This window comes from Pelodiscus sinensis, chromosome 3 (genome assembly GCF_049634645.1).
Source record: "Pelodiscus sinensis isolate JC-2024 chromosome 3, ASM4963464v1, whole genome shotgun sequence".
NCBI lineage: Eukaryota > Metazoa > Chordata > Testudines > Trionychidae > Pelodiscus > Pelodiscus sinensis.
In genome coordinates this window covers 36951608-36968765 of record NC_134713.1, presented here as the reverse complement: position 1 = coordinate 36968765, position 17158 = coordinate 36951608, and the positions used below count along the sequence as shown (strand labels likewise).

Genomic DNA, 17158 nt, shown 5'->3' with positions numbered 1-17158 from the left:
ATTCCAGTCCCCTCTTCAGTGGACAATCTCGACTAGTATGCCCTGGTCTTTCACAAGTGTAACAAATGTACCTTCCCAGCTCATCCTTTAGTGGGGGTCTTCGGGACCCTGGAGTCCTGGGGTATTTTGGCCAAGTAGTGGAGGAGGTGGATTTTTCTTTCACCACCTCAGTCATTACTTTCAGCATCTCCCCCTGCTGGATTGCCAGTTTTTGGATAGCTTCACTTAAACTTTCCAACGTTAACTGTGTTTGGGGCAGGGCCTTTTCCCCAGTAGTTGCACTGACTAGGCCCCCACTCCGTGTTCGGGAGTTAGGCTTGGCGGTCTCTTCCAAAGGAGCCTCCTCTTCTTCTGACCACATAATGGCAGCCTGCATGAGTTCAGGGAACTTCTTCCCAGGCTCTTCCTTCAACCTTCTCTTCATTTCACGGCGGAGGGAGTCATCCCGGAGCCCAAACACCATCTGTTCTTTCAGCGCCATATCTGCATCTGAAACTCGTTGAGGGTCTCGCCGCTCCACTTTGCTCATTCTCTCCTGGAGTTCATAGGCATATGCCCGGATAGTTTCACCAGGCTCCTGCTTTCGCTCAAAGAACTCCTTTAGCCGGATTCCAATAGGTACCTTGTCTCCATACACTTCTAGGAGGAGTTCAAATACCTTTTTCACATCTTTCTTGTCTGCCATTGCCATAAACTTTACTGTGGCCTTGGCCTGGCCCTTGAGGTGCTCTTCTATGAAATCCACATGATCTTCTTCAGGTATTCTTAGCACATGCAGAGCTGCCTTCACAGACTTCACCCACTCCTCTACCGTAATGTCTCCTGGCCTAGTTGGGAAGCCACCAAACTCTGCAACCTTCCGCTCCCGTGGGACATAAATAGTAGGGGGTTTCTTAGCTTCTGCTGCCTGTTGGTCTATAACTGCCTTGGCAAGTGATAAGGCTTCTCTATGCTCCGCTCTAGCTTGCTGTAATGCCTCACTTTGGTCTGATAATCTGCGCTGAAGTTCAGCAACCTGGGTCTGTAGTTCTTCAATTCCAGCCATGGTAGTGCTCTCGACCAGGCCTGGCTGGTGCTACCAGAACTCAACAAATAAACCAATGGGATGGACCCTTTGAATGGGATCCTGTTCGTGACGCCAATTATGTAAGCGGGGGAATGGTCCCGCTCTTGTGGGGAACTTTCCTGGCTTCTATACACCCCGGTGAAATGAACCAGCGAAAGGATCTGAGTCCCCGCTCCCACTTCCTTTACCCCACGGCTCCCTGATCCTGAGGGCTCCCCCTCCACTCTCCTGAGTAGCAGAGCCCTTGAAACCCCAACAAGGCTGGGCCCAGGTTTCCTGGGGCTTAATCCCTGACCTTGTAGTCACTAGGGGCAGGAGTTAGGGTGTCCCCACTCCGAGGTGCTCTCTTTACACTGCAGGCCTTCTTGGCCCAGTGATCACTTCATAAGGTTCAAAGCAAATACAATTTATTAAACAACAACTGATTAAAGAGAATAGAATAAGAAACAATGAGAATGGTTAAATGAGAACACACAGCCCTGCTCTGTAGCACAGGGACATCAACACAGCAGTCTGCAGAGTGTAAGGACAGTTCACAGTCTCTTCCTTAGAAGCCCTGGATGTGCTGCAAGGGGCTGCAGGCTGGACATGCTTGCACTGGCAGTGACCACACAGCCTCAGTCTCTAAGTGGCCAGACCCCTCTCCCAGTCCAGAGCCTTTCCCCACACTTTGCAGGTCCCAGTAGCTCACCACATCCAGCTGCAGGCTGTGCTGCTTGGCCAGTTCCAGCTTCTTGTGTTGCTTCTCTGTTCCTTTTGGCTTTCTGAGCACTGCCAGTCTGCTGCTCAACACAGGGTCTGCACTGCTTGGCCTGTCTGTGTCTGGTTCTGTCACTGCAGGACTTCTTCTTGTACTCCTCTCAGCTCTCTGTCTTTGCAGGACCTCTCCTGCACACAGCTCGCTCTGCTCTTTCAGCTCCCTGTTTGCTCAGAGAGAGAGCCAGAACAATCCCCACTTACAACCTGCCAGTCAGGCTGAGCTGGAGTGTTGACTGCTTTCCATTGTCTCTGGGGTCTGTCAGTCTCATGAACCCTTCCCCTTCTGAAGCTGGTAAACCAAAAAACTCCCACAGAGTTTTAGTAAGGGGTAACAGTCCCCTTACACAAGCATTTAAAACTTTAAAAAGAAAACTGATGGAAGCCCCAGTCCTGGGTCTGCCAGACCTCTCCAAGCCATTTCAACTGTATGTACATGAACGAAAAGGGGTGGCCTTGGGAATGCTTACTCAGTTATTAGGCACCTGGAAACGACCCGTGGCCTACTTTTCCAAACAACTCGATCAAGTAGCCAAAGGCTGGCCTGCATGTTTACGGGCGGTCGCAGCAACAGCCTTAATACTTGAAGAAGCCGAGAAGCTGACGTTGGGGGGGAAGGAGGTCATGCAAGTGTATACTCCCCATATGGTCCAAGCCCTGCTGGACGCTAAGGGTGGTCTTTGGCTCACCCAGGCTCGGGTAGCTCGGTATTAGGCTAAGCTTTTAGAGAACCCCGAAGTGACCTTGCTAACCTGTCCCTCCCTTAACCCGGCCACTCTTTTACCGGAGACAGAGCAGCAGGAGCACGACTGCTTGAAGATAATAGATGCCCAATATTCCAGCCGTCCGGACTTAAAGGATCAACTGCTCCCTAATGCAGATTGTGAGTGGTACACTGATGGTAGTTGTGTTGTTGTAGACGGGCAAAGGAGGGTGGGCTACGCTGTCGTGACCCTCCACGATACCGTGGGAGCCGAGGGTTTGCCTGCTGGGACATCTGCCCAGCTTGCTGAACTGGTAGCCCTGACCCGTGCGCTTGAACTATCAGAGGGAAAACGGGTCAACATCTTTACCGACTCCAGATATGCTTTTGGAGTACTACATGCTCATGCTGGTCTGTGGAAACAGAGGGGCATGCTGACAGTCCAAGGCTGCCCCGCTGCCCGAGCCCCTCCGCGGCTTTGCTCTGCGTCTTCCTGGTCTGCAGACCAGGGAGACGCAGAGAAAGCCCCAGAGTACACGGGCGGCAGGACCGCGAGGTCCCGCAGTCCGTGTACTCTGTGGCAGCCCCGTTCGTATCTGCGGATCCGACATAAGTCGGATCCGCGTAAGTTGGGGACTGCCTGTATACTTGGATTTTCAGAAAGCCTTTGACAAGGTCCCTCACCAAAGGCTCTTGTGTAAATTACATGGCCATGGGATAAGAGGGAAGGTCCTTTCTTGGATTGAGAACTGGTTAAAAGACAGAAAACAAAGGGTAGGAATAAATGGTAAATTTTCAGATTGGAGAGGGGTAACTAGTGGTGTCCCCCAAGGTCAGTCCTGGGACCAATCCTTTTCAACTTATTCATAAACAATCTGGAGAAATGGGTAAGTAGTGAGGTAGTAAAGTCTGCAGATGATACCAAACTGTTTAGGATAGTCAAGACAGAAACAGACTCAAAGAATATCTCACCATTGGGCAACAAAATGGCAAATGAAATTTAATGTGGCTAAGTGTAAAGTAATGCATATCGGGAAAAATAACCCCAACTATACGTACAGTATGATGGGGGCTAATTTGGCTACGACAAATCAGGAAAGGGATCTTGGAGTTATCGTGGACAGTTCTCTGAAAACTTCCACGCAGTGTGCAGTAGCGGTCAAAAAGGCAAATAGGATGCTAGGAATTATTAGGAAAGAATAGAAAACCAGAATATCTTACTACCCCTGTATAAAACTATGGTACGCCCACATCTTGAATACTGTGTACAGATGTGGTCTCCTCACCTCAAAAAAAAAAAATATTTTGGCCTTGCAAAGGGTTCAGAAAAGGGCAACTAGAATGATTAGAGGTTTGGAATGGGTCCCATATGAGGAGAGATTAAAGCGACTGGGACTTTTCAGTTTAGAAAAGAGGAGACTGAGGGGGGATATGATAGAGGTCTATAAAATCATGAGAGGTGTGGAGAGGGCCGATAAAGAAAAGTTATTTATTAGTTCCCATAATAGAAGAACTAGAGGACACCAAATGAAATTAATGGGTAGCAGGTTTAAAACTAATAAAAGAAAGTTCTTCTTCACACAGCATGTAGTCAACCTATGGAACTCCTTGCCAGAGGAGGCTGTGAAGGCTAGGACTATAATAGAGTTTAAAGAGAAGCTAGATAATTTCATGGAGGTTAGGTCCATAAAAGGCTATTAGACAGGGGATAAAATGATGTCCTTGGCCTCGAGGCTGGAGAGGGATGGCAGGAGACAAATTGCTTGATCATTGTCTTCGTCCACCCTCTCAGGGCCACCTAGTGCTGGCCCCTATCGGCAGACAGGATACTGGGCTAGATGGACCTTTGGTCTGACCCAGTACGGCCGTTCTTATGTTATGATTAGTCTTGTAACCTTCTACCTACAGTCGATATGCAAAAGTCAGAGTTCCAGTGATCCACCCATGCCAGGGAATCCAGAGATGCCAATGATATATGAACTCCACCTCCAGGAGACTCAGGAGAAAGTGCTCCAGGGAGGCAGAATGAGTGGTATTTGCCAGCCAAGTAAGGTTTGCATGTTGTAATCACCCACCGTTGACAGGGCCTGGGATGGAACCTGGTGGAGTAGGGTGGACCTGGGTCCTATTCCTATTTACCACCCCCTTTAGGTAGCACTCAACTATGTTCATTAGGCCACATGGCCCTGAATGCCGATGGCAGTCATATTGACCCTGGCCATTAGGGCGTACATCCCTGAACCCTCAGACAGTCAGGCAGAGTACAGTGGGCTGTAGGTAATATCACTACCCCCACTCCACCCCCAAAGAGAGATGGGATGTGCATACCCTGTGACATACCTGCATAAAAGACAATTTTTGTGAAGTTGCATTGGTATTAATAATCTGTAATAATTAAATGGGCAGTTTTCACCTATTCCATTATAAAAGTCTTAATATGAGAAGTCTCAGAGCGGTAGCCATGTTGATCTGTAACTTTAAAAAACAACAAGTAATCCTGTACGAACTCGTTTTTTAATATGAGAAATTTATACCATGGTTATTCCTGATTGCTGAACATGAAGTTATCCTTAACATATGCAAAAATAATTGTCTATATGCAAAATAGTACTGCATGGAAAGCCCTGATGGAAACTGTTGAACAGCAAAGAAGCATACATTTAATCAGTAAAACAGAGAATGGAAGAATCAAATATAATTATTAAACAATAATCTTCCAAAACTATATCTTCTTCTTTTGGAATGTTTCACTATTTAATTTTCCAGAGGATCCTTTTTTCAAAGCTGTATTTGGAGAGTTTGTGTCAATTGGACCAAAGAGTCGTGGAGTCGATGTGTATATCCAGTATGGATTCATTATAAATGTAAGTATACTTAGCCCCATTAAAAAGACAATAAAATATGGAAGTCCCAGATTTTCCACCACATCATTCCAGTTGGAAATACACACCCACCACATGTGATAAGTAAGGACCACACGGCAGTGTTGAATATGAAGATGCACCCATCGGTTTACCTTCCCCAGAAGAGTATTAGCATTGCCAGTCTGGAAGAGACAAACACAAAGATAGAGAAATGAGACTCCAGCTTCAAGATAAGGCAGTCAGTTTTTCTATAACTAAAGTAGATATTTAGCTTTACTGTTGTGTTTTGTGTAAACTGCCATACAGACATTCAATCGTTTTTCTTGTGTACTAAGAGATGCCACATATACGTAGCAACTTTGTCAAGAAGAATTCTAAACCATGTTACAAGCTATGTGCATACTAGGGATGTTAAATTTCAATGGAATTTCCATCGACTACTCGATTAATTGTTGTAAGGAGGAGCAGGGCGGGGCGCTCGCTATCTCGGCTTCACCACTGCCTTTGAAATGTGGTAAGAGCCACCCATGGCTCTTATTCCATTTAAGAGAGAGAGGCACAGCGGGAAACCCGGCGCAGGACCCTGGTTCAGCAGTCTCTGGGCATGAGCAGAGCATGTCAGGAGAGCAAGTAAGCCCCCATTCCTACCCCTCTGGTAAAAGGGGGGAACCTTTTGAAAAATCCCAACTAAGGGGAATCTGCACTCTTGGGGCCACACCCCAAACTTGAGAACTTAGATTAGGAGTGGCTTAGAGTTCTTGGGCCAGGAACACAAGCAGGACAGGAGGCAGCCTCCACCCTTTTCCTGCTTATTCCTGTGACTCTTCTAGACTACATCTAGACTGCATCCCTTTGTCAACAGAGGGATGCAAATCAAGCATGTAGAAATTGCTAATGAGGCAGGGATTTAAATATCCTGCACTTCATTAGCATAAACATGGCCACCACTTTATTTCGAAAGAGCTTTTTCGAAAAACCCCCCCAAATAAACAAAAACCAGCATTCTAGACGCGGATCTGTCAAAAAATAAAGCCTTTCGAAAGATCCTATAAACCTCTTTTTGAGGAATACAGGATCTTTCAAAAAAGGGTTTATTTTTGACAGATCCACGTCTAGACTGCTGTTTCTTCGAAAAAAACTGTTTCAAAAAAAGCGGCAGCCATGTTTATGCTAATGAAGCATGGGATATTTAAATCCCTGCTTCATTAGCAATTTCGATGTGCCTAATCTACATCTGTCTGTTGATAGAGAGGTGTAGTCTAGACATACCCTTAGCTACACAGCTGCCAGAGACTCGGCCATAGTGCCTTAATTAAGGATTCTCATGGCCAATAACTTCAAGTTGTGGGTGGGGAGGAATTCTACCATGATCCCAGAAATAATCTCCCAATTTGGTGGTCATTTTTTGCAAGTTTTTTTTTTTTTAAGGGAGAGACAACGTGAAGTTTATAGTGGAAACATCTTTTACCAATACTTAATACAGAAAGTTCTTACCACTTTAAGCAATGTTGTCAGGCAGTTTAATGGAGTGATCATCTCAAGCAGAAGTCCTATCAGGATTAGATAGTGTCCAGACTTTATGTTAATTATCAGACCAAGAAGTGCACCAGAAGCAAAAAAATGATGAACTAACAAGATCATATTACGTGTCCTGAAAACAATATCAAACACAAGAAGATATACATCGTCAAGTAACATGCAGCCAGAGGCTACTAAGCAATGAAGCCAGCTCCAATTTTGCTGTGAATACACTTTGTCAGCTTGGAAAACTGGATCTATAAGCAAGGCCCAGAACCCAGCTATAGAACACTGAACTCCAAACACGCCACGTGTGATATCTATATTCCATTCAATCTTCTTTTTTGTTGACAAAGCAGGATAACTGGCACTGATCCATAATGACAGCCAGTGAGCTAGAAAAGATACTCCCAGGTACATAAAAAAGCCAGCTGCTAGTAACTTTAAACGAACACTCCAGAGAATATAGTCCCAGTCAAATATGTCTCTGGAAGTTGCACTATCATTTGCAAGATTCATTTCTTTTATAATTCAAAATATTTGGAGGTAGTCTGATGCGCCTCACCCACTCGTTGGTCTTTTTTATGGCTATTGAGCCTGGGCTGTTACACAGAGCAGAAACCCACCTGCAATTTAAGAGAAAGAGAGAGTGACTTGTAGAGAATGGCTGTGTCTGCGTTTCCATATGATCTCCCCATTTATAAAAGCTCACGAGTTTCACTACAAAAACAACGAGTGGTCCTGTGGCACCCTATCCCTGGTTTACACTAGAGAGTTATTTTGAAATAACTCCCGGTTTTGAAAAAAGCAAGCAGAGTGTCCACACTACCAATAGTTATTCCAAAATAACTCCTGCTTTCCATGAGGAATAATGCTAATTTTGAAATAGTTATTTTGAAAGTGTTAGTGTGGACACGCCAGTGCTGCTCTTTCAAAACAACTGTTCCCCAGAGTAATTCAGACAAATTATTTCCCAGTGCTTTTGTGGCTCTAAGTCTAGGCAGCACGTCCACATTAATGGAGCCCGCCTCAGACTACTTTCAAGGCTTCTCTGTAGTGTGGACACATTATTTCAAAATAGTTATTTTGGGAGTTATTTAAAAATAAATTATTGTGAAATCATTTTCTAGGGTAGGCAAGCCCTTAGAGACTAATCAAAATATAAAGACTCATGAGCATTCATGGGCAAAAGAAGTACCTGTCAATTGTAGGACTTGTGTTAATGAGGCTAATTAAGTGGGCGGGATGTGGTTCTCCTTCATCTCAGGTGGCTGCATTGCTGTCAATGGTGGGCAACCTGCAGCCTGTGCACCCCTAGGGTTCCACCTGCTGACCACGGATCCTCTCTCTGCTCCTCTCTCCCACACACCTCGCGCACTGGGGGTATGTCTACACTACCCCACTAGTTCGAACTAGGAGGGTAATGTAGGCATATCGCACTTGCAAATGAAGTCCAGGATTTGAATTTCCCGGGCTTCATTTGCATAAGCGGGGCGCCGCCATTTTTAAAACCCTGCTCGTTCGAACCCTGTGCCGCGCGGCTACACGGGGCACGAACTAGGTAGTTCGAACTAGGCTTCCTAGTTCGAACTACCGTTACTCCTCATTCCACGAGGAGTAACGGTAGTTTGAACTAGGAAGCCTAGTTCGAACTACCTAGTTCATGCCCCGTGTAGCCGCGCGGCACAGGGTTCGAACGAGCGGGGTTTTAAAAATGGCAGCACCCCGCTTATGCAAATGAAGCCCGGGAAATTCAAATCCCGGGCTTCATTTGCAAGTGCGGTATGCCTACATTACCCCGCTAGTTCGAACTAGAGGGGTAGTGTAGACATACCCTGGGTAACTGGAAACCTGCACTTTCTACTCTTCCTGACATCCAGTACTTTCTGAACGCCATAAATCAGGGAATTCATGCTCCGTCCCTGCTCCTCTCCCTCCCTCCCTTCCTCCTAGAGCCTGAATAGCTGCTAACCTGTATGTCTCTGAGCCTCAGTCTACACACTGAAGGCTACGTCTACACTGGCAGCTTCTGGCACAAGAACTCTTTTGTGGAAGAGTTCTTGTGCAAAAACTCTTCCAGAAAAGAGCATCTACAATGGCATGTGCTTTTCCGCAAGAGATGTGCTTTTGCACAAGAGCATCCATGCCAGTGTATATGTCGTCTTGCACAAGAACGCTCCGATGGCCATTTTAACCATAGCGCTTTCTTGCGCAAGAAATTCGTATTTACTGTCTACACTGGCTTCTTGCGCAAGAACAGTTGCGCCAAAGGGCTTATTCCTGAGCGGGAGCGTCAGAGTTCTGGCGCAAGAAGCCCTGATTTCATACATTAGAATGTCAGTTTACTTACACAAGAACACGCGGCCAGTGTAGACAGGCAGTAAGTTTTTGCGCAAGAGCGGCCGCTTTTGCGCAAGATCGTGCCAGCGTAGACACAACCTGAGGCTTTTGCTATGGCACTAAGAACAGCTGTGTAGCTGTTCAGGATGCGGGTTGGGTTCTGAAATGCAAGGTGAAGGGTGAGTTTGGGAGCCTGAGCCGCAAGATTTACAATACTAGTTAGTGCCACCACCCAAGCCAGAGCCAACAGACTTGGCCTCTATGACTCTCTGACACTAGTTACAAAACACAACAAAAATACTCTAAGAGTCTTTAGGATTGAATATACAGTTTACAGGGTACAGCTCAAAGCTGTAACAAATCACCCACTATGGGCTTCATTCTCAGTTACTTTAAGGCCACTTTACACTGCCTGAAAACATGAAGGAGCCTTGAACTCTTGGGAATGCAGTCAAGGCAAATAAGAATGGATCCCTGGATTTATAGCAGGGGCAGGCAATAAGTGGCCTATAGGTTGCTTATTGCCCACCCCTGTTTTAGTATCTGTGTACACTTACTGTAATATTTTGACTAGAAAAATTACTGATTATGTAAACATAATAAATGAATCTTTGATACCCAAAAGTATGTAATTTTGGTCTGTTATAATCAGAACTTTTAAATATTTTTTGTATTAATTCATAAGAATAAATTAACGGTTTGAAACTGAAAAAAGATATCCCTGCTTCTTCCACTTCTTTTTTTCTGTGAGGTGTTTTAACTAAGTTTGCAGCAGCACAGTTCTGTGCACGTTTGTAAGTCTTGTACACTCAAAGAGGGTACGTCTACACTACAGAGTTAGTTCGAACTAACTTAGTTCGAATTAGTTAATTCGAACTAAGCTAATTCGAACTAACGCGTCTAGAACTAAAAACTAGTTCGAATTAGCGTTTTGCTAATTCGAACTAGCATGTCCACATTAAGTGGACCATGAACATTAAGTGGACCCTGGGCTTAAGGATGGCCGGAAGCAGTGCCGGCAGGGCATCAGAGGAGGACTTAGAGCGTGGAGATGCTGTCTCAGGCTAGCCGAGGGCTGTGCTTAAAAGGACCCGACCCCCACCCCGGACAGACAGTTCTCAGGGGTGCCCCGCTTGAAAACCAGTCCTGGCTTGGAGTGCCCGGAGTGCCCACACTGGGCACATCACATCACTCGGCCATCAGCCCGGCTGCACTTGCCGCAGGCTGCCATCTGGGGAGAGGGGGCAATTGGGGGGCTGCAGGAGAGCTTCCACCCCCAGAAGCCCGCAGAGCCAGCCCAGTCCTCCCCATCGGGGGCTCGTACCCCATTCCTCTCTCACCTCCTTCCACTTATCCTTCCCTAGCCCCTTTTCTTGATGTACAAAATAAAGGACAATTGTGTTCAAAAATGGAATCTGTCTTTATTGAACAAAACTGGGGGAGACTGGGAAAAGGAGGTGGGAGAGGGGAAGAGAGAGGGTGGGAGAGGGGCGGGCAACTACAATGATCAGGGGTTGGGAACAGGTCCCATATGAAGAGAGGCTAAAGAGACTGGGACTTCTCAACTTAGAAAAGAGGAGACGGAGGGGGGACAGGATAGAGGTCTCTAAAAGCAGGAGTTGGGTGGAGAGGGTGCATACAGAAAAGTTCTTCATTAGTTCCCATAAAGAAGGACTAGAGGACACCAAAGGAAAGGAATGGGTATCAGGCTTCAAACTAGTATCAGAAAGTTCTTCTTCACAAAGCAAAGAGTCAACCTGTGGAACTCCTTGCTGCAGGAGGCTGTGAAGGCTAGAACTAGAACAGAGTTTAAAGGGAAGTGAGATCAAGTCATGGAGGTTGGGTCCATGGAGTGCTATTAGCCAGGGGGTAGGAGTGGTGTCCCTGCCCAAGGTTTGTGGAAGGCTGGAGAGGGATGGCACGAGACAAATGGCTTGGTCACTGTCTTTGGTCCATCCCCTCCAGGGTCCCTAGGGTTGGCCGCTGTCGGCAGACAGGCTACTGGGCTAGATGGACCTTTGGTCTGACCCAGGATGGCCATTGTAAGCTCAGGGCTCAGGGTCGGGGGTCTCAGTGGACCTCCTTGATTTTCATGCACACCTGCTCCTGGGTGGCCAGGCTGGCAGCTCTCCTGCCCAAGCCGGCCACTTTCCTGTGCCTAGTGCGGAGATCGTGAACAAAGTCCACGATGTCCGCACTAGCCCAGGCAGGTGCCCGCTTCTTGCGGTCCTGGGCAAGCTCCCGGGAGCCGCCAGCCTGGTCCCGGGAAGAGGGGGAGGGCTGGGGGGCATCGGGTGGCTGGCTCGATCCGTGCCAGGTGCAGGGTATGCTGGCTGGGTGCTGGCAGGTTTGCACCTGGCATGGGCACCGTAGCCAGCCCGTGCCCCTTTAAGGGTCCGGGGCCGGGAGGGGGGCATAGAGTTTCCCTGGTGGTGCCCAGAGTGGCCACCAGGGAAAGCTGGGGAGGGCTAGCCTCCCACTAGTTCGAATTAAGGGTCTACACAGCCCTTAATTCGAACTAGCTAGTTTGAACTAGGCTTAATCCTCCTAAAATGAGGTTTACCTAGTTCGAACTAAGCGCTCTGCTAGTTTGAATTATATTCGAACTAGCGGAACGCTATTGTAGCACCTATTAAAGTTAGTTCGAACTAACGTCCGTTAGTTCGAACTAACTTTGTAGTGTAGACATACCCAGAGAAACAAAAGACAGGAAGGCTTGTAAATAATATATAGTTTGTATATGAAGAAGTGGAAGAGAGATGTCAAGGCCCAGGGCCAGGCCGCATCAGGGCTGTGGATTCGCTTCAAGACAGAGTCAATTAGGGACAGATAGTTGCTTTTATTAATCTCACTACATCACTGCTGTTACAGGCTCAATACTGCCAAATGGTTACACAGCTACTGCAAAGTATTAAACCAATAAATACAGGCAGAACAATGCATAAAAAAGTAACAGGTACTTGGAAATGCTTACACCCATTTAGTCTGCAGGAAGTCCTGTTCCAGTTACCTTGTACCCAGCCATAGCGGACATGGCTCCAGCTAGAGGGATTCAGGACACCCTTTGAGATTTAGGTTCCTGGTGAGACTCACTGGACACGAAACTCCTTATACTAGCTATACTACAGTTGATTACCAGGTGTGCATGTACCTGGCTGTGACGTACCGGGCCGGGTCTGGGCACAGCTGAGGGTGTCCGCTCAGGGCAAATTGCTCAAATTCCGGGCTCCTTACAGCCCCCAGACTGGAGACCTTCCCAGATAGGCCACAAACCAGTCCCACAGAGCACTTCAGCTGCCTGCCTGAAGCCTCGCGAGCAAAACCCCTCCGACACTTCAGCAATATCCGTGCCCCAGATGGCCCCAGGCCTCATACACAGGTAAGGGGTCTTAGAACCCAATCTCACCTTCCCCGAACAAGTTCTGTCTGGTTCCAAGAAACCAGCCACAGTTCCCAGGTCAATTTACTCTCTGGATCTTACCCACAAATCACGCTGAGCCAATCCTTTAGAATCTGCAATCTAAAGATTTATTACTACAAGAAAGAAAAGCATGAGAGTAAGGTTGCTAAAGTATCATACATTACATGCATCGAATCTCCCAGTTCTCGATGCAGTCTTGCAGCAAAGATGTTATAACTGCTGGCTTAAAAGTCCTTGTTGCACATCTTAGGTCAGGATGGGTCCACAGTTCTTTCCGGCTCTTCGATCCCTGCACTGCTGCCCCTGGGATGAAGAGCTGAGCTGAGTACAAAATGGAGATGGCAACATGGCAAATTTATACCTCCTTCCTGGTCACTTCTTGGTTGCAGCAGGTCACCTGGCCAGTGGTCTATCCCTGTGTTCCCTGCTGGTAGCCCTTAAGTGTCATTCCTCTTTCCCGAGGTGTGTCCTTGGCCCACTGAGTGCAATTGTCCCACAGAGCCTCGCTAATTAGCATGTCTATAGGCCAAGCTCTGCCCACTGTTTAACCACACACAGAGAAATATTTAATACTCACACAAAGTACATATAACTTCACACGCAGACATTATACATTTACATGAATAGCATATATAAAATTAGAAGACAGTAAGCTTCTATTTGACATCTCGCATGGCCCCCTTTATACTACTTTTGGGACCAACAAACCCCACGCCCCAATGGGTGCAGCAGTGATCCGGCTGCCTCACTCAAATTCAGTAATGTGACACTGGCTCAATGACATTCTTATCACTCTTATGAGTGGAGACCAAGGTCAAAGTTGTTTACCGCTCAGTAGTTTCCCCTGGGCTCAGCATCCAGCCCCCAGCAGCTGCTACTCTGGAATCTTCCAGCCAATACGGCTCCTCAGGCTCTGCTTCAGGCTGACAACTCTCTCACTAGAGTTACCAGGTGAGTTAAAAAAATTACCAGCCGGGGGACTGGAGGAGGGGAAGGGCGGCCAGTGGAAAGCAGAGCTGGGGGGAGTGGGGCTGTCTGGGGGAAATCGGGTGGGGGAACCAACCAGCAGGAAGCACGGCTGGTGGAGGGAGAGAGGGTCAGGGGCAGCAGGGCTGTCTGAGGGAGTTGGGGGGTCGTCAGGGGCAGTGGGGCTAGCCGGAGGAAATCAGGCGGGGGAACCGGTCGGCAGGAAGCAGGGCTGGCGGGAGGTGGAGGGGTAGGGAGGAGTGGGGCTGTCCAGGGGAGATCAGGAGGAAGAGAGGAGAACTGGCTGCCGGAAGTGGGGCTGGCGGGGGAAGCGGGGCTAGCTGGGGAAGATCGGAGGAGAAGTGGGGGAGAACCAGTCGACCGGGAAGGGAACGAGGGGGGGCAAATCGGCCGGTGGGGTGTGGGACTGACCCGGGCACGTGCAGATCCCAGGTGCTGGCTGTCCAGCACACGGTCCCGGCAAAGCACTACTGAGTCTGGGTGTGGCTCCACAACATGCTGGAACAGCGCTCAGGAGCACGTACAGGGCTTCCCCTCCTCCCAAGGCATCACACGCAACCAGAGGCTCTCAGCGCCAATTGTGCCCCACCTCCCAGCCACTTCCCCCACCCCCACCAAGCTTCCCTTGGGCGCCCAGCCGGAAAACCAGAAAATACCAGACATTGCACATGTCCGGTATTTTCTGAATTTTTTTTACCCGACAGAGGACCCAAAAACCGGGCTGTCCGGTTGAATACCAGACTATCCGGTTGACTACTGGACACCTGGCAACCCTATCTATCACACCAGACATCACTGAAGTAAATGGCGTCCTGCCCATCTGTCTAGGCGAGTTGGTAACCCCTTTTCCCCACAGCTTCAGCCCCTCCCTCCATGCAGATCAGCCGGGGGAGGTGGCGGGTGGAGGGTGAGGAAGGCCCTGTATAGCAACGTTTCTTAAAATGTGTTCCACTGCACACTGGTGTGCCGCGGAGAGAACAGAATTCAAAATGGCCGCTCATAAAGGATTAAAGGAGCGAGCCTCCTTTTTTTTTTTGCTCAACAACTTTTCCCTGGGGCAGTGTTTCCCAAACAGTGCTCCACGGAATCCCGGGGTTCCCCCCAAAAATTCTGCTCCCCCACCCCCTGCAGAGCCCGCTGCGGCTGTCTCCCCAGCCCACAGGATGGCCCCCGTCTCACAGGGCCTCCGGTGCTGCACAGCCTCCTCCTCCACGTGTGCAGGCAGCAGCTTTTACAGTGACCGCTGCTGCTGTGAGTGGGAGGGGTGGCTGGAGCTCAGGAGCCGCTCCCAGACCTCAGTGTTTTAAAACTGCTGCCTGCAGGGAACCCGGCTCAGGCTCTGCTGCATCCCCCTCCCCCACCTGGGGCACGCTCAGGCTCTGCTGCCCCCCATGCACTGCTGCTCTCTCTCCCCTGTGGCCCTCCCAAGCCTGCTGGGGAAATGACAGAGTTTAATCTGGAGGGGACAGTCGGAGTTTCTACTCCCCCACCTCCCTGCCCTGCCAGTGGGAAGCCTGGCCTACATGGGTGGGGGGAAGAAACTGAGCTCTCCACCCATTCACCCCCAGGGCCAGCTTTAGGAAGTGCAGGGCCCAATTCAAACAATTTCAATGGGGCCCCACAGCAATTTTTGTTGAGCAAAAAAACAAAACAAGAAAACACGTATGAAAAATAACCTGCCGATGCACTCCTCCTCCGGGGCTGGCAGATTTGTATAATTTTTGGTGGTGTCCCATTAGCCACATCCCCTGACCCCCATTAACCACGCCCTGACCCCCATTAGCCAGGCCTCTGGATGCAACACGCTCAGGGCAAGATGGACACATGACCAGAAGTAAAAGGTGTCATGTCACCCCTCTCGAAGGACTTTTCCCATTTTCCTCCTACCAACAGGGATTAGTTTCCCCCCCCCCCCCCCCAAACACCTCCCCATGCAACTAACTGCAGTTGCATTAACCCAATGTGTGTGACATTAACTCGGGGGCAGAGAGACTGGGGGAAGTGTTCCCTCTAAGGCTATGTCTACACTCGTGGCTTCTTATGCAAGTACAGCCGTCCTTGTGCAAGAACCCACAGAGCAGCCACACTGCCTGCCTGCTCTTGCGCAAGGAAATTTACAGTATGGCGCGGTAAGAAAGGGTGTCTTGTGCAAGAGCTACACTCTTTTCTAACAGGTGTAAACTCTCTTGCGCAAGAGGGCAGTGTGGATGCTCAGCAGGGATTTCTTGCGCAAGAAACACCTATGGCTAAAATGGCCATTAGAACTTTCTTGCTCAAGAGAGCATCCACGCTGCCATGGATGCTCTTCTGCAAAAGCACAGCTCACACATGGCAGTGTGGACCTGTTCTTGCGCAAGACTTCTTGCACAAGAATCCTTGCTCAAGATGTTCTTGTGCAAGAAGCTGCCAGTGTAGACATAGCCTAAGAGTTTCCTCCCATGAGCAGAATGGATTTTGTGTTGTGCACCTGTACTGAGTTCATGTGGCTTGTTTGGATGTGCCACCAGAAGCATAGCGAGGGTGTTACGTGCCCGGGGGCAAAGGAAAAATTTGTGCCCCCCCCCACCATGTGGCATGGCCCCAAACCTGGTGCACAGCTGAGGGGAACTTGTACCGCATCTTTCCCCACCCCCCTACAGTTTGGGGCCGGGCTCCCACATGCACTAACCCTCCAGTGGAGATGAAGAAGGGTCAGGCTTGGAGCAGGATCGGGCTTGGAGCAGAGAGGTAGGGAGGAGGCTCCAGCTGCCGGTGGCAGGCGGAATAGGTGCATGTGAGCTGAAGGGATAAGGGGGGGGGGGAGCAGAATGGGATTAAATTGGAACCTCCCTAGCATGGTGCCCAGGGGCAACTGACCCCCCCCCCCCCGACTGCCTCACTATGCCACTGCCCGCCCCCCCCTGCAAATCTATCATCTTATGCATGTGCAAGATCTGTGAGAGCCATCCCATAAATCTGCAGTTACTGCCTGCTTCTGGGTGGTGTCTCAATGCTGCCACATTCACCTCCAAAGAGGGGGCTTCCCAAAGCAGGTCCTTGCTGCTGACCCGCAAGGCATCCACAGGTCCAGTCTCCTTTCAATGGGCCCACTTCCCAGGGCTCACTGATCTTGGATCTGGCTTCCATCCCCTCTCCAACCTTTGCAACTGCCCAGTGGTGCTCACATTCCCACCTCATTCACCCCACAGGGACAGTCTCTGCCTCACTTGTCCTAGGGACTATTCTACCAAGATGTAATACAAAGTTTTCATGTAAAAGGACTCAATACAAAGCTAAAAACTTCAATGAGAGAATGATTAATACAGAGACGTGTCTACATCTGCTGCAAGGAAACACCTCTTCCTGCCTCCACCCCTCTCCCCCCAGAGTCTACAGCCCCATTGCAAAGCGGGGGAGGGGAAGAAAAGAGGCGAGGCCCATCCAATGGGACTGAAGCAGTCATGAGCAAGCCATGCCCGGGAGCCATTCTCCTGTCCATTGCTGGTGCTGTGTTGCTTCAGGCA

The 17158-nt window shown here is 49.0% G+C and overlaps 2 protein-coding genes across 5 annotated transcripts in view; both read right to left on the bottom strand.

The window, feature by feature from the left end:
• The window catches only part of LOC102462085 (protein CLN8-like), a 61012-nt gene that overhangs the window by 39304 nt on the left and 4550 nt on the right, over nt 1-17158 (bottom strand). The gene's annotated exons all lie outside the window — the stretch shown is intronic.
• LOC102462327 (protein CLN8-like) lies at nt 3906-15573 on the bottom strand. 4 transcript variants are annotated; one of them, XM_075923581.1, is made up of 4 exons: nt 12828-15573; nt 12222-12289; nt 6884-7533; nt 3906-5571 (listed from the first exon to the last, which is right to left on the bottom strand). In XM_075923581.1, exons 3-4 carry the CDS (start codon nt 7424-7426, stop codon nt 5248-5250), a joined length of 867 nt encoding a protein of 288 aa, XP_075779696.1. In that variant the 5' UTR covers nt 7427-7533; nt 12222-12289; nt 12828-15573; the 3' UTR covers nt 3906-5247. The 4 variants fall into 4 exon arrangements, with proteins under 4 accessions (XP_075779696.1, XP_075779697.1, XP_014436422.1 ...); XM_075923582.1 differs by lacking the exon at nt 12222-12289 and having other exon boundaries at nt 12833-15573; XM_014580936.3 differs by lacking the exon at nt 12222-12289 and having other exon boundaries at nt 12828-15572.

Excerpts from the sequence above, each read along its gene's own strand:
- LOC102462327 (XM_075923581.1), bottom strand. The coding sequence starts at position 7,426 with ATGAATCTTGCAAATGATAGTGCAACTTCCAGAGACATATTTGACTGG. Across the intron at positions 5,572-6,883 it reads TGACAACATTGCTTAAAGTG|ACTGGCAATGCTAATACTCT; the intron begins GTAAGAACTTTC and ends TGTCTCTTCCAG.